The sequence below is a fragment of the Danio rerio genome, chromosome 5 (genome assembly GCF_049306965.1).
Source record: "Danio rerio strain Tuebingen ecotype United States chromosome 5, GRCz12tu, whole genome shotgun sequence".
In the NCBI taxonomy this organism is placed as follows: domain Eukaryota; kingdom Metazoa; phylum Chordata; class Actinopteri; order Cypriniformes; family Danionidae; genus Danio; species Danio rerio.
The window spans coordinates 35,495,001-35,512,639 of record NC_133180.1 but is presented as its reverse complement, the minus strand read 5'-3'; the positions used below and the strand labels follow the sequence as shown (position 1 = coordinate 35,512,639).

Below are 17,639 nucleotides of genomic sequence, written 5' to 3'. Positions count from 1 at the left end.
AAGGTACAAAACTGTTCCTCATGGAACATTATTTGTACCACTGTGTACGCTTTTTTTCCGAGAGTGTACTATAGTATAAAAGTAGCCATACTTGGTTTTTATGAAATTTGTTATGGAAAACAGTAACTTAAAGAAATTTAGTAGCCATAGCCAATTAGTCTTATTAAAAACATTTAAAGTAATTCTATCTCATTACTCCTTTAATATTAAATACATGGATAATATATTAAAATTCAATATGAACACTACACATTTATGCCAACAGTTTCCATTAGTGGTAGAGATGTCCCGATCAGTTTTTTTTGCCCTCGAGCCCAATTGCAAGTGATTTGATTTTGTGTATCTACTGATACCGAAATCCGATCTGATACTTCTATACATAAAACATAACATAGTACATAAAAAAGAAAATAAAAGAGCAAAGAAACAGATCCAGGATGTTCCTTATTCTTTATTTAATTCGTCTTATTTTAAAATTTAACAACTATGTTAACAAACAGAGCACTTCTGTGAGGTAGCTTGAACAATCAAGTAATAAATAACATCAATTCTTCACTTTTGGACTTTAGTGCAACAATAAATATAAAAATAAAATCTAATATAAAAACAAATAACACCTTAACTTAAAATACCCAGCAGGCAATGCTAAGTTTACATATCTCACAGTTTGCTATGGCAATGTTGTCATCATCAACCTTATAATACCTCCTGACCGCAGACATTCTCGTGCTTTCCGCTTCAAGCTTCTTCCATGTTCTACTTTGCCGGCATTTCGCCAATAGCATCTCTGCAACAAAGTGATGTCATGCCACACGCGTTGGTGTTTCTGTGTGAAGTCAACAAAAGAGGTCTAACTCTGTGCCACTGCATAACTATAAATGTGTTAAAAAAATAACGATATATCTATACGTAATGTCTGATTTTGACTGAGTCTGAAACCGCGTGATCGGGGCTCGATTTCCGATCATATGATTGGATCTGGACAGCCATGATTAGCGGTGCTACAGTAAAACCATCGTAATAGCTGGTGATTTGTGGAATGAGAAGACTTTTAACCAAATTATTGTTGCACTGTACTGTATTTCAGCTGTTTTCGGCATCTGTGTTGTGGAAAATCACAGTGGTGTTCATTTTGCCATTAAACTTGCTTAATTTGTCCTTTCTGTCGTAGAGCTTTTCAATGAACTTCTCACTGGATTTCACAGCAATATATAGAGTTCATGTAAACTACAATTCAAAATCAATGGCATTAAGTTGAATAATTGATGGCAGATTAATTTTTTTGTGTTTTTTTTTGTGGGATCTCTCCTCTTAAAACACTACTTAATAGCTCTCATACAAGAACATATGTCTTCTCTTCCTGTAGGACAGTGAGCTGAATATGAAGTACGCCGTTCCAGGTGCCACAGAGGACAGCTCTGGGACCGATAGTGGCATGTGGCGGATGTCAGATACGGGGGTCTCATCACCAGGGACAATAGATATATCTCCAACTGTTAAAGATGATGAAGGGCAGAGAGGACGGTACCCCGCCTCTCGTTCTTTCTCTCCCACCTCTCCAGCAGGACTGATGCTGGATAGATTCATGCGGGCCACGAGAACCACTGAACTGACCTACAACAGCTCAAGCTCACCTACAGAGTCATGTGACCTCAGGTAGGCATGCTAATACTGACCATGTTTACATGTGCACTAATGACGCGATTATTAACAATAAACAGAGTAAGGGCTTTTTCGCAGCAAGAAAAAAAACAAACCTCTTGAGTTCTCTTTGTTAGTAATGTTTTTTTTTTTAACTAATTAGAAATTTGGTAAGATACAATCACAAACAGTATAGGGTGCTATTCACCACATTTTAATCTACTTGCATCAAAAATGATTTAGGTTTGATCAACGTATTATTTGTACATAAGGTGAAGTTTAATCTTAAAATTACTAAAGTAACTTTGAAGAGGAATCATTTAATCTATTAATGTATTATTATTTATTATTATTGTTAATGTTGAAAACTTCTATGCTGCTTAGGTTTTTTGTGTGAACATGCATCTTTATAAAGATTTTTTTTGCTAAATAAAATATTTAAGAGCTTTATTTAAAACAGATTTTATACTTTTTATATTGATCAAATGTATGCCTTGCTGTAAAAAAACAAGTTGAAAAAAAATTCCACATTCAAAGAACAAAATATACTGTAATAACCTAAATGTTTGAATAGTTGTTTACATCCCCACTTCATACGTCATAGAAACTATTAGGAAGATGCCAGCATGGTCAGGTTGCGTGACAGAAGAAAACAACTTGGACTACTTAAAATGCAGGTTTACTTACAGAGAGAATACAAATGGTTTGTGCTGACCACATGTGTTTTGCGCAATGAATTCTTGGCTGCTGAAAACTTGAACCCATCAACCTGATTGATTTCAATGTCTGGAAAACATTTTAAGGACATTTTGTTTACTTGTGTACAATAGCATACATTTGTGCACTATTGCTTACTTCCTGGAACGAAACCCCCAACGCCTGTGAAACCAGACAAGCTAACAGAAAAACAAACCCAGGGTAAACTGATGAAGTTACCTGGCCCTGTTTGCTGCTTGCATGTGTCCTTTAAAGAAGGAATGCAGTTGTTATGCATTACCTCAGAATTGTTTTTAAAATGTTTCCATTATTTGAAAGAGTTCGTCTTACCACGGCACGTTAGAATAGCATGCATGAATTATTTACAATGTGTAAGCGATGCTTGTCTTACTCATAGTGGATGTTGAGAATTTTTAGAAGTCCAATCCTCTCTCTAAGCCCGAGTCTGGTTGCCTTGGAAATGGACAGCGAGGAGGATGACGATGATGACATTTTAATGAAGAAGCCCCTCCCACAACTGCAACCGGATTCCAAAGACAGCACAGATGAGCAGGTTATGTCCAGCCCCGCACCTGTACTCATCTGCACGCGCTCTCACTCTGCCTCCTCTGCCTGTAACCCCGCCCCTGCAAAGGTACGCCTTTATACTAAAGCTGTGCAGTTAATCATTTAATTGAATTTGAACGCCCAATGCAAATTTAATTTTAAATTATTGTAATTTGCATATTTTTTAAATCATTGATGATCACAAATTAATTTTCAAATCTGCATTTGAAACTAAGAGAGCAGTTTAAAAAACTAAAACTTTTAGCTACATTTTGCAGCTTGACACTTGAATAAAATGAGTGTTATAGCAATTAATTGGTTAATTGATTGATTAATTGATTGATCAATGGGTGGCAAAAACAGCCATTAATTTTATTTGAAGAATATTTTGAAGAACATTTATTTAGAATATTCTTTAATAATGCTGACCTGTCTAAAATGTTTCATAAAAAGTCTTTTAAGAGTGACTTGTAGATACATTCTTTCAGACTGAGATTTTAAAAAATATGTATACGCATTTAAATTCAAGTTAAATAATAGTAGTGTTGTAAATAAGAGCAGTGATGGCCAAACTAGGGCCTGGGGGCCAAAGTCGGCCCATGGTATTCTTTGATTTGGCCGGCCATCTCATCTGAGAAAAGAGGGAAAATAATGGGAATATTTTGATATTGTCAATTCAAGTTTAATGTAACCTTTTGTTTTATTATAAAAAGCTGACTGAAATTAAACGTTTTAATTAAATGACTTAAATTAATCAGATTTTGATTCACATCTTTCACACCTAGCCTTTTGTTTTGGAACCTGGCACGTTTCCCTAGTTAGTGCATATTGGCATATGTGAATCCTGCAATCGTGCTCGGATCCGAACCAAAACAAACGGTCCGAGATTACCTAAATGAGGTGGTCTCGGCTTGAATGAAACTAACTCTGAAGCGGATCGATTGTAGTGAGAAAGCAATACGATGCGGACCTGGCTAAATCACAGTGTAGTATGGATATGTAATAGGCATATGTACAGCTTTATGAAGAGAGAATTATGAGTAGGGCGAGATGTCATTCCCACCGGTAAATGAGCGTTTTATGTCAAATACAAAAGGGAAAGCATGTTAACTATTAACAAGAGCTGTTATATGTTTGGAAAACAGACCGACTTGCAGTCTTGGTCTATTTGTTATTTCTCTCTATAATGTAAAGCCTATAATGCATAATAGACTACTGCTATGTATGAGAGAATCTTACCTCTGATTTATACTTGGTGACGATGTCTGTGGGTATCACCATTTAAAATTAAAGCACAGCTTTTTGCTTATAATGTCTTATTGCTCATCGTCATAAATTAAAATAAGGATGCATGACAGCTAAGGGACTCTGCGAAAAAAACAGTGGAACTCTGACCAATGTGAGTTGAGATTACTCGCACGTGACTTGTTTTAGCTCTTTTGGTCCGTTTAGAAACTTTGCCATGTGAAATGAACTGCACCAAGAACAAAGTGCAACATTGTAATAATTTTAATCCCTGTTTTGGAACAAAACAGGTGTAAGAAGCACTCTAAATGTACATAGATGTCAATGCAGTCTTTAATAAGCAAATTAAGCCCAAGGCAGATTCTGCTTTACTAGAGTATTCAGTATTTAACTTCACTGTGGTATAAATGTGATTATTTTTTCTTATTAAGTTATCATTTAAAAACTTAAAAAGTCAATTTAAAGTAATGTTTTCTATTTATTTTGAAATATTATGAAAGAAATAAGGAAATTACCTATGGAAACTTTAACGTAGTAAAGTTTGGTATATTTACCTTCTGTCCCACGGCTGTCAATGTTATTTGTTTTTTGGCTCTTATGAAAAAGTTTGGGCACCTCTGATTTAGAGTATAGTCAGGTTGCTGCATATAAAAATTTGTCAAAACCTCTAGCAAATTCCAAATCTTTTTTTTTTGTTTAGCTATCTATTCAGAATCATGGAGGAAGAAGAACTGTGAAATTTATTTTTAACAAAGAAACAAGCAAAAAAATAAATAAAAAAATCACGATTCTCAGTTTATCCAAAATTTTGCATCTTTACTCTACACCATTGTTGCCTACAGTGAGACAGACTATGCAAAAATATCTGACTGCAGCTGCTACACATGAACACATCACATGAATACAGCTGTATTTTATGAGCAGTCAGATATAGTTTATATTTATAGTTAAAAAACTAAGCAAAAATGTTCATATTTTCTTTTCCCAGGATGTTGAGCAGGGTGTCCGACTCCGATCCTATTCCTACACCTCCCCCAAAATCAGCCTTCTGCCTCCACGTTTCAGCCGAGACGCCCATCCTCCACCCGCCGACCTCAGCCAGGGTCAGATCCTTGAACTTTTCACCTTCCACCTTTCACTTCACCTGCATTTGTTCCCGAATGACAGGAGGGCAAGTCAGATATGATAAGAATAAACAGGATGGTTGGGGTGATTGTCATTATTTTAACCTACAGGTTATAATAATACTAGATAATCACATGAACACATGGCTGGTTTTTCTGACATAGGTCTGTCACCATATGAAGTGTCTGAAAGCATTGCCTGTTTCTTCTCAGTGCTGAGGATGATTGAGCTTAGACGGCATAACATCTTTTGTATTTCCTGTCTAGTCTGTTTTAAGCATGATGAGCTTTTAAGGGATGATAGGATTTGTAACTCATTTAAGATACTATTTGATTTTTGTTTGTTTATTTTTTTAGCGTGATAAGAACATTTGCTGATATTAGATCAGATATTTTTAGGTCGGTGCTCACAAATTAAAGTACCATATGAATGCGGTAAATCTAAATCTAGATTATTTGAATAGTTTTAGTTCTGCACTCTGTTGAATGATTATTATTTGTATTTAAATTGGCGTCACAGTGGTGCAGTGGGCAGCACGATCACTTCACAACAAGAAGGCCACTGGTTCCAGCCCTGGCTGGGTCACTTGGCATTTCTGTGTGGAGTTTGCATGTTGTCCTGGTGTTCGTGTGGGTTTCCTCCCGGTGCTTTGGTTCCCTCACAAGTCCTGAAACATGTGCTATAGGTGAATTGAATAAGCTGAATTGGCTGTGGCATATGTGTGTGAATGCAAGAGTGTATGGGTGTTTCCCAGTGTTGGGTTGCAGCTGGAAGGGTATCTGCTGCGTAAAACATATGCTGGATAAGTTGGCGGTTCATTCCGCTGTGGTGACCCCTGATGAATAAATGGACTAAAGCTAAAAAGAAAACAAATCGTACACCGTATCCTCTTGCAAAATCATCTGTAAAATCTCTGATAAAAATTATTTATTTCTGTTGTACAACCTAAAAGTATATCAATCCAAAAATATCAGTTTTAAGATTAGCCGGTACACAGTTGATTCTTAAAATGCTAAGTTGTTTTCCCACAAAACAGTTTAATCTGAATGGTGAAGACATCATTGACATAAACTGGCCTCTTTCTGCATAATCATATGCTAAAAAGTAGAGTGTTAGCTTTAGCTATTACCATTTTTTTTTGGCTCAAGTTTATAAGCTTGCCTTCTGTAGACTTTGGTATTGCTAATTAAACTGAACCAACAATCTAGGGCTGTATCAAAAACCGTCCCCTACACCCTTATTAGTGCACTGTTTGAGGGAGCATCCAGTTGTAGTAGTGTCCATTCATTGTAGTCAATCACACAATAACAAGTACAAGTTTCTACATTATTATTAAGTTGTTAAATTGACATTTAAAATACTTAATAATACTTACAAATACTTAAATATGACAGGGTCTAACCAAGAAGTTGAACATCTAATGAGAGATTTATCAACCAGCAAAGCAGCTTCCCTTCTTGAATTTATTCATTATAATTCATTCCTTTCAGTGGACTTTATTAGTGGGCTAATGTTGCATTGCACTGTAAAGGCACAATGCATTGTTGTTCATCATGCATCTGCTTCACTTATGCACTGTTTACATATGGGATGTGTGAAACAGGCCTACTTTTATATTGTGTATAATGGGAATTGAAGTAAATAAACAATATTTAGCTTGCATTAAATTTAGGTCAGTTGTTTAATGTTTCAAATGCTGCAAGTACAGAATCTAGCTTGTGTAAAATACCCTCAAATAATCTGGATTTATTATCATCTATATAATCTGAGAATTTTACAGTAATGACCAGTTTCTGTGGCAGTTAATGTCCTGAATTTCATTTGGCAGCCTCATCTAGCCTCCTTTATTATATTAATCCAAGCCAGTTTAGTAGATTATTAATGTTCATTAGGAAGTTTCTGAAAGCAATCATTCATTTCCGGCTCTAAATGATGTAAAATATGTTGCTAGAAGCATGTTTAATCTTCACTAACAGATATGTAGTGATAGAAACACAATACTAACAAATAAATTCAAAACCAAGTGATCTGATCAACAGCATTTTTAAGGTGTCTTATACAATTGAAAGAGCTTAATAAGGTAAAGTGTAATAAGTGTAACTGTTTAGAAGTACTCTTAAAAATATATCCATGAAGATCATCTAACATTTAATAAACAATTTCCATTTCCACATCCAATGTTGTATATGCTTTTCATTTTCAGCCAGGCATCCCATGGGTTTCCAGTGAACTGTCTTTCCATTACAATATTGTCACGTTTAAGATCTGATTTCTTTAAAAATCAGTGATCTTCACTGCCTGTTAGATATACAATATGAAGTGGGTTTCAGATCGGACTGGAAGCACTGCATTAGATTCCATTTCCCCTACGCCATATCTTTAAAATTTGATAGTTTATTTAACCCCTGTATTTTCAATGGAATTTTCTTCGTTAGCCTGTTGCTACTGACGGCGCTAGTGGTTACAATGGCCTTTCATCTCGTTTAACGCTTGAACAACTAAATGAATGCTGGAGTTTGTTTAACTGAATGTATTATAATTACATAACAAAATTGAAAAAGTTGATAGTTGGCTTTAAAACTCTAGCTCTGCATAGAGTCCATTTACAAAACTTTCCATTTCTCGAAATTTTCTTATTCTTCAATAAATATTTTTTGATGATTAAAATGTTTTTAAGGTTAAGAAAATCATAAACGAATTTTAAGAACGGTTCACTGAAACATTCTCAAGGGATCCCAAAACGGTTCTTCAATGGCATCACTACAAAAATCACTTCCCTTTTGGAAATTTGACTTTTAAATGTAAAGGATCAGATCACCTGTGTTTGTCTGTTTAGCCATAACACTTGATAATTTCTGCAAGTTGTTCCATTAAGAGAAGCAGCTCAGTGTGAATGTGTAGATTAGTGCTGGCTGTAGTGAGTGTGATGTCCGCTGTGTCCTGTAGATGGCGTTCTCTCCAGCAGCAGTGGCAGCAAGTCTCTTCTACACGCCCTGTCTCTGTCTAAATCTCTGTCTCTGTTCAACCCTGTTAGTAAGTACAGTCACGCATGTATGCCCGCTCGGCCGCCTGTTGCGCCGCACACTAACCACATACATCAGTGCTGTGTTTATGTGGGTGAAAGTGAATGCCTGGAAAAAAAGATTGGGCTTGTGTGTTGGTAAAATATTTTGTTAAATCTAATTTATTCATATTTATAATTAGCTTTTTTCACTTTTCATTTTAGTACTAATGTCCTTTTAACTTTATTTCTGTGTAGCTTTCATTTTGTTTCAGTAATTTTAGCACTTTGGCATAACTTTTTAAAGCGTTTAACTTAGACTTAACATGAGATTCAGTCATTTTTGTTTAATATTTATTTTTTTAAATATTTGATTAAATTATATTTAAACTATTTATTTATACTTTGTTTGATTATATTTAATACTTGTAATTTATTTTCTAATATGCATTTCACTATTTGTTATTTAGTTTTTTTTTCATTTTTGCATTTATTTTTTTTTGTTTCAGTTACCAAATTGTTTTATAGTTTTAGTAAATAAGTCATTTTTGTTACATACTGTATATTAATGGGTGTGTACTGTATGCGTGATGCCTTGGCTTTGCTTGCTGGTTGTGGAAGCCTAATTGCGTTGCATCTGCCTTCACCCTCGGGGGGTTTCATCATTATTTGATAAGATGTTGCTGAAAAGGAAGGATGGTGTCATCAGTAGATGAATGTGTTTCTGGAGTCGATGAGGAACCATTTTTCTAAATTACTGTTCTTTTCTTGCTTTCTTCTTTCTTTTTCTAAAGCCATCAATATGTTGGCCTGTCAGGAGGAGTAAAAATAAAACTACATATAAAGTCCTTAAATTAACATCCATAATCTCTTTTCCACAGAGCACCGCTCTTCCAGCACATCAGAACAGCCTCAAGAGAAAAGGTAAGAAGACTTTTAACAGTGTCATCTGCTTTGATCCATCCATTTTATTTAAAAAAATCTAATATTGTTGAGCTCTCCAGTGTCTCTGAGAACAAGGTTGCCAACAAATTATATATTATATATAAAAGAATTTGACACCTTTTTCAGGTGTTTAATGAATTGGCCCCCAGTATTGATACCCCCTCTGCCATTTTACAAATTCAGCCTTTAATTTTTTTTTTTTCAACAAAAATAATTATGCATTTACTTTTAATTTAACTACTGCAATTTTACCATGATTATTTCTAAAAGACACCCACTAAAGCGCCATTCATGACAACAATAGTTTATATATCAAAAATCGTGGCAGTCATATTTGGAAGGATTTTATAACATATTAAATACAGTAACTCTATTTAAGGATCACAGCCAAGAATACTAATTGTCACTTTTAATGTTTCTACTTTACTTCTATCATTAAAACCTGGTTTAAAGCTACACATTTGTAATAATTTAACATAATTATTTTATTAGAAAATACAAATATATTGAAACAAAATGTAGAATTGACATACATTTTAATTGAATTACAGACTGTAAAAAGAAAATGCATGTGGTTTATTTTTTACTATTATATTATCATTTTATATTATATTCGTATTTCCATTAATAATTATTAATTTTATAATTAACTATCTATCTATCTATCTATCTATCTATCTATCTATCTATCTATCTATCTATCTATCTATCTGTCTGTCTGTCTGTCTGTCTGTCTGTCTGTCTGTCTGTCTGTCTGTCTGTCTGTCTGTCTGTCTGTCTGTCTGTCTGTCTGTCTGTCTGTCTATTCATCTCTCTCTCTCTCTCTCTCTCTCTCTCTCTCTCTCTCTCTCTCTCTCTCTCTCTCTCTCTCTCTCTATATATATATATATATATATATATATATATATATATATATATATATATATATATATATATGTATATATACAGTATAAAATTACACACACACACACACACACACACACACACACACACACACACACACACACACACACACTTTATTCACCCATATTTTGACATGTTTGTTCCCAAAATACTTTGGAAACTAGAAAGTAGACTTGCATGCAATATGTAACTTTTCTACATTTATTTTGAAGCAGACAAAATATGATTCCTTTTCTTTAATGTACATCTTGTATATCATCATCTTCAACTGTCATCTTATTTCCAAGTGTTTTTTTTTTTTTAAATCCCAGATATTGTTCTCACTTTTCAATTCAAAGCACAGCACAGCTCAATAGCGCCCCCACCAGGGACAGTGTGTGTATGTGCGCATTAAATGAAAATGCATGTACTGTATCTGCTACATGAAGAGTGTTGTGCTGTCCCTCTGTAGGGAGTTAAGGTTTCGCAGGCGAGCTCAGTCGGCTGATGATGAAAGCAGTGCAGAGCTGGCCGACTCGCTCCAACATCTCACGCTCTCAGAGTTCCTCAAAGAGTATGTCAATGCAGAGACTTCTAGACCACAAAAACACCCCATTGCACTCTTGGCATGATTCTCTTAATAACCTAACCAGAACGCACTGCCACCCTCTAGCATGAAATCACATCTAATGCTTCATAAAGTTTGCGCAATGATGCTGTGACTTGACTTTTGTAGGGATGGGCGAAATAGACTTGAAACTATGTTATGTGTGGTGTTTACTGCCATCATTTACTAATAAGAGATAATTATTTATATATACAGTTGAAGCCAGAATTATTTTGCCCCCCTTAAATTTTTGTTTCGTTTTTAAATATTTCCCAAATGATGTTTAACAAAGGACATTTTCACAGTATGTCTGATAATACTTTTTCTTCTGGAGAAAGTCTTATTTGTTTTATTTCGGCTAGAATAAAAGCAGTTTTAAATTTTTTGAAACCATTTTAAAGGTCAATATTATCAGCCCCTTTAAGCTATATATATATATATATATATATATATATATATATATATATATATATATATATATCAATAGTCTACAGAACAAACCATTGATATACAATAACTTGTTTAATTACCCTAACCTGCTTAGTTAACCTAATTAACCTAGTTAAGCCTTTAAATGTCACTTTAAGCTGTATAGAAGTGTCTTGAAAAATATCTAGTCAAATATTTACTGTCATCATGGCAAAGATAAAATAAATCAGTTATTAGAAATGAGTTATTAAAACTATTATGTTTAGAAATGTGTTAAAAAAATCTTCTCTCTGTAAAATAATATAATAAAATATACAGGGGGCGAATAATTCAGGGGGGCTAATAATTCTGACTTCAACTCTATATATCAAGGATGGTCATAGAATTTCTAAAATATTATTGAATTAAAGGGGTCTATTCCAGAATTTGAAAGTAAGGGAATTCATTATTTAAAAGCAAGCAATATTGGTGATATTTTTGGTGCCTTTTTATTTATATTCATCTTTTTGTTAACTTGTGTTCCATTTAAGTTTCAATTTTTTTATTTTTTTATTTTTTGTTGGTTTGGTTTTTTTGGTTAGTTTTTTTTTTTTTATTTACACCTAAACTGGCAGTCACATATAAGTCAAATAAGGCCACCAAGCTGCACCTGTTATCTAAGGAAAACATACTAGAAATGTTCAAGAGCTTTGGCCACAAAATGACCATTTCAAAAACTGGGTGTTAGAATGAACGTTCTTGTTTCAATGATTCTTTTCAAAACCTGATGTAAACTATCTAACGTTTCTATCATATTGGTTATTAAATTCACGAGAAATCGAATTTTAAACTCAGAACTATTTTCATAAAAGTGCCTTGCTCAACTATCTGTCATGGAAGCTCTGCGTTTTAGTCAGTGTAGGTCAGGAAATTTGGCAAAGAGTGGGAGCTTTGTAAAATTAATAGAGAGACAACAATAACAAAAAACAACAAACAGGCAAAAATAAAAATCCTGTATCTTTAAGGATAAATACTATCTGCCCAAATAAACAACGTTTAAGCCAACATACATCATGTAATATCTGCTTGATTCATACGGAAAGCTCCACATATGCATCACAGAAGTAAAGGCATCTAGTTATCATTGTAGCTGAGTGAAAAGATAATAGAAAAGATTAACGGGATCAAACATGGACACAAAGACACATTGTTTTGAGAATGTATAGTTTATCTGTGCTCTTCCAGTCGTCCTGGGTATTTTTTTTTACAAGAATAAAGCATATTTATAATGCATTGCTAATCAAATTGGCTTTTATCACTTTATAGTATTATCAAATACTTTTTTTCTCATTTTGTGATATGAAACCATGACTGGTGGTATATACAGCTTATATATTTTTTATTGTTATTATCACACGAAGAATGTTTACAGGTATTTGACAAACTGCAAGGTATCGCCCATCCCTAGTTGTCGACACTAAAATTTGTAATAACCTTTTTGTTTGTCGCAACTCACAACTCACCCCCCACCAAGCAGAAACGTCCAATCAGGAATGTGTGTAATGCAGAAAATGCCTGCACCGATCAGGTGGAATGTCCTAGTTGTGGCACAGAGGGTGATGACTAATTATTAATTTTCCTGTAGCCTGGAAAAGAATGCATGACTTGGCTTGAAACAAATGCATTAATGAAACCACCGAGGCGCTGCATCGTGGTCTGAGTGAGAGCTGTGTTTTCATTAACACTCACTGGACAGGCATGTGTTTGCGGTAATGAACAGTGTGATTTATTGGATGTGGGCTTGTGTGTTACAGGATTGAGGAAGAAGAATGGGATAAATATATCATCCCTTCCAAAACAGAGTCAGAAAAGTACAAAGTCAGCCGCACATTCAGCTTCATAAAGAGCCGAATGTATAGCACTCGCAACAAGAACAAGGTAAATATTGCATACAGTACATGAAATACAAGCAATATATGATTGTATTGTAACAAGAAGATGTAGGGATGTTGTAGTAATACTTTTAATGTTATAAACGTTTTCAGTTTTATCTTTAAACTGTTTTCGTCATTGATGATAAGCAATTTTTTGTCAAGTAAAAGGTCCACATTTCAATGTTATTATTATTTTATTTTTTATTTTTTAATATATATTTGACACTATAACAGATTGTCTGCATTTTTCATTTTTTGTTTCTTTTAAGCCTAAATTCAAACTATAACTATCCAACGTTACATACCCACACCCACCCACAAACCCCTCGGGAGGAATGAGATTCAAATAATAAAACTACACAGGCTCTTTTAAATGTGCACAAAATAAATAATGAGACTATATGTTAAAATATATGCTCTATAGATGTAAACAAGGAGGAAAGATATTTATAACATAAATACAATTCAGGGACATCACTCAGACAACAAGATGGCACAGTGCAACTCGAAGACAAGTTTACCCCTGACAATCTCAGTCAGAATCCAATGAGGTCAAAGGGTCAAAAAAAGTTAGAATGGGGATCCAAGTTTTATCAAATTTGTCAGTAGAGCCTTGAATGGAATATTTAATCTTTTCTAGAGAAAGAAATGACATGAGATCTATTATAAAGCTATTAAGAGGGGGAGGAGTTGGACACTATCGCGACCAATGAAGCAAATTCAATAACATCGACTTGTTGTTTAGAGCGAAGAGAAGGTAACATAGACACACAAAAGATGGCAATCAAAGGACAACAGAGGGAGAAAAATATGTAAAGCTCCTGCAATAAAATTAAAAAAGAAAGCCCAATATGATATCAGTGCACTACAACTAAAAAAGTGTGAACATAATGGGCTGGAGAAAAGAAGTCACATTTTAATTTTAATATCAAATATTATGAAGTAACTGTTTGAAAATCACTAACAACACAGCATTGATCCCAGTCATGTTAAGGGTAGTATGTGCTCTATAGTATTTGTAAACAAAACAAAACAAAACGGATAAGTCATTGTAAATCAACAACATTTTTCATCTTATATACAGTTGAAGTGAGAATTATTAGTCCTCCTTTTATTTACTTTTTATTTTTTAAATATTTCCTAAATTATGTTTAACAGAGCAAGGAAATTTTCACAGTATTTCCGATACTATTTTTTTTTATCTATAAAATGTTTTATTTGTTTTATTTCGGCTAGAATAAAAGCAGTTTTAAATTTTTTTAAAAACATTTTTAGGGCAAAATTCTTTTTAGCCCCTTTAAGCAATTTCTTTTTTTAGTTGTCTGCAGAACAAACCAAATTTGCCTAATTACCCTAACCTGCGTAGTTAACCTAACTGACCTAGTTAAGCCTTTAAATATCACTTTAAGCTGAATACTAGTGTCTTGAAAAATTATCTATTAAATAAATAGGATTTGCTGTCATCAAGGCAAAGATAAAATAAATTAGTTATTAGAGATAATATTTTTAAAACTGTTATGTTTAGAAATCTATAAAAAAAAAATCTTCTCTTTGTTTAACAGAAAATAGGGGGAAAATAAACAGGGGGGCTAATAATTCTGACTTCAACTGTATGTAAATCCTATATATTCACATTTAACAATATTCACAGTTTTAAATGTTTAAAGGCTGGAGAAAAGAAGTCACATTTTAATTTTAATATCAAATATTATGAAGTAACTGTTTGAAAATCACTAACAACACAGCATTGATCCCAGTCATGTTAAGGGTAGTATGTGCTCTATAGTATTTGTAAACAAAACAAAACAAAACGGATAAGTCATTGTAAATCAACAACATTTTTCATCTTATATACAGTTGAAGTGAGAATTATTAGTCCTCCTTTTATTTACTTTTTATTTTTTAAATATTTCCTAAATTATGTTTAACAGAGCAAGGAAATTTTCACAGTATTTCCGATACTATTTTTTTTTATCTATAAAATGTTTTATTTGTTTTATTTCGGCTAGAATAAAAGCAGTTTTAAATTTTTTTAAAAACATTTTTAGGGCAAAATTCTTTTTAGCCCCTTTAAGCAATTTCTTTTTTTAGTTGTCTGCAGAACAAACCAAATTTGCCTAATTACCCTAACCTGCGTAGTTAACCTAACTGACCTAGTTAAGCCTTTAAATATCACTTTAAGCTGAATACTAGTGTCTTGAAAAATTATCTATTAAATAAATAGGATTTGCTGTCATCAAGGCAAAGATAAAATAAATTAGTTATTAGAGATAATATTTTTAAAACTGTTATGTTTAGAAATCTATAAAAAAAAAATCTTCTCTTTGTTTAACAGAAAATAGGGGGAAAATAAACAGGGGGGCTAATAATTCTGACTTCAACTGTATGTAAATCCTATATATTCACATTTAACAATATTCACAGTTTTAAATGTTTAAAGACATTGTAATAAGTAAATGTGAGCAATAGTTATTTTAACAATTTACACCGATATTGTTGCTTTTTTAATTATTCACAAGTAAAGTTTTTTATCATTCAGCTTTTTTTCAGCACTTGCTTTAAGATAACATTTTATTGTTTTGTAAGATACTAATATTAAACTAAAAGTGCAATTTAAAGGCTTGATTAAGTTAATTGAGATACCTACAAGTTAGATTAGTAAGGCAAAAAAAATCTTAATAGGATAATAATATTGACCTTAAAATTATATATTTTTTAATTAATCTGCGTTCGTTCCAGCCAAAGAAATAAGATTTTCTCCAGAAAAAAGGAAATACTGTGAGAAATGTTCTTGCTCTGTTAAATGTCACTTGGGAAATATTTTTAAAAAGATGAAAACTTCACAGGAGAGCTGAAGTTTTTTTTATATATATAATAAAAAACAATTATTTAGATTATTTCACACACAATGCCTCCTTTAATAGGAAGGATGAAAAAGAGAAACAGTAAAGACTGATTGTCAGACTAAAAACAGCCAGAGGAGTCTATTAATCATTAAACCTTCTTTTGGATGTAACTATTTTACTAATAGAAAGCTCTCCCATGGCTTTTTTTTTTTCGCTACACACACACATGCCATCTGTAGACTAACGTCACAAGCAGAAATCATTGATGAAAATGTGGGGTTTAGCATGGAGTCGTAGCAGATGGTGATGAGGACTGTCAGTGATCTGATGGCTTTCCCCTGGTTTTTCAAGGGGAAAGGAAAAGAGAAAGAGACCAAAGACAAGCAGGTCAACGGACACCAGTTCACAGCGGGATCTGTCCTGGGGTCGACACTCTGTGAGATCTGCAGCAAGCCAGCTTCAGGGAAAGAGGTTGTCCATTGCACACGTAAGTTACCAACAAAATTCAGAAATAATCAAACTGCAGTTTTACTAATCTTAAAAGATGCAATGGGTTTATGGCAGCCTTGCGGACTCCTTTAATAAATTGTTTTGGTAAAACTTTAAAAACTTTTCTATTTGAAAGTGGTAGACATGAATGTGTTTTTTTTTTATGTACATTTTATATTCATATTGTTTCTTTAAATTTGATTATTTTTCTCTTTCCTCTTAGACTGTGCAGTGAGTGTCCATAAGGGCTGTAAGGACTCATCTACGCCATGCCTGAAGGTAGACTTTTTTTTCCACTCTAAAACAACATTTGAGCCTGATAGATTGCCTAGGTTTAATATTTAAACACAGATAGATACACGTTTGCCCATGTTTGGTCAGACACAAAGTGCAGAGTATTTTAGATGAGCCCCATTTTTACAATATACAATTCTGGCAATCGGTCTATTAAACTATTAATAGTATATTAAAAACACTTTCCTTTACAGAAACCTCAAGACAAATATTCAGTGATGACAGTAAAAAGCAAGACAGCCTCTCTTCCTCAAAGTGAGTATTACATGCTGTGTTGTAAGGTAATGTAAGGTAATCAATCAGTTTTTTTTTTGAGTCAATCAATCAGGTTGTTTACATGTAATCTTCTCTCTTTGTTTTGGTCTTTTTCCTGCTGTATTTAGATTTTATTGTGCGTGAGAGTTCATCGTCGTCCCTTCAGATCTCTACCTCTGCTTCTCTCCCTGTGATGACATCACGAGACTCGGCTCCTCTTCCTTGTCCTCTGTCCAGAAGTGTGCCCTTAACCACTGAAAGGTTCAAAATGCTAACCACATAGTATTTTTCAACCCGAATAGACATACATGAATCATATACATTAATCATCCATATCCTGTGATGTTCTCAGTCTCAAATATACTACTACAGTAAACAAATCTGCACATTAGACTTTGCATACACACAGTATTTTTAGATGTGTTTTTGTTGATTGGATCACATGTGGACAACACTAAATGCAGGTGCAAATGGGCTGGAATAGTTTAAACTTGTATACTATTGACCAGAGATGCCTAAAGTAGGGTCCGCGGGCCAAAGTTTGACCCACCATCCCATCTGAAAAGAGTAGGAGAATGATGGGCATGTGGTTGGGATGAATGCCTTTGACAGAGATTGTTTTTTGTTTTGTTTTTCAATGTAACCCTTTGTTTCTTAGTTTTTTTGCTGAGTTACAAAAAAGCCAGTTGAAATGAAATATTTTA

At 33.6% G+C, this 17,639-nt stretch overlaps 1 protein-coding gene and 1 long non-coding RNA gene across 17 annotated transcripts in view; one reads left to right on the top strand and one right to left on the bottom strand.

Moving 5' to 3' along the window:
- The window catches only part of LOC141385846 (uncharacterized), a 143,233-nt gene that overhangs the window by 74,245 nt on the left and 51,349 nt on the right, over nt 1–17,639 (bottom strand). The gene's annotated exons all lie outside the window — the stretch shown is intronic.
- Nucleotides 1–17,639, top strand: part of arhgef28a (Rho guanine nucleotide exchange factor (GEF) 28a) — a 137,438-nt gene that overhangs the window by 76,841 nt on the left and 42,958 nt on the right. For 2 of the 16 annotated variants that reach the window (XM_009301598.5, XM_073952345.1), the window contains 11 exons: nt 1,367–1,656; nt 2,797–2,992; nt 5,138–5,252; nt 8,221–8,307; nt 9,157–9,199; nt 10,575–10,676; nt 12,932–13,055; nt 16,249–16,384; nt 16,610–16,665; nt 16,875–16,935; nt 17,064–17,196. In XM_009301598.5, coding sequence (XP_009299873.3) covers nt 1,367–1,656; nt 2,797–2,992; nt 5,138–5,252; nt 8,221–8,307; nt 9,157–9,199; nt 10,575–10,676; nt 12,932–13,055; nt 16,249–16,384; nt 16,610–16,665; nt 16,875–16,935; nt 17,064–17,196 — 1,343 coding nt within the window. Of the gene's footprint in view, nt 1–1,366; nt 1,657–2,775; nt 2,993–5,137; nt 5,253–8,220; nt 8,308–9,156; nt 9,200–10,574; nt 10,677–12,931; nt 13,056–16,248; nt 16,385–16,609; nt 16,666–16,874; nt 16,936–17,063; nt 17,197–17,639 lie in introns of all 16 variants that reach the window. The other 14 variants (XM_017356269.4, XM_073952344.1, XM_068218238.2 and 11 more) reach the window with 7 other exon arrangements.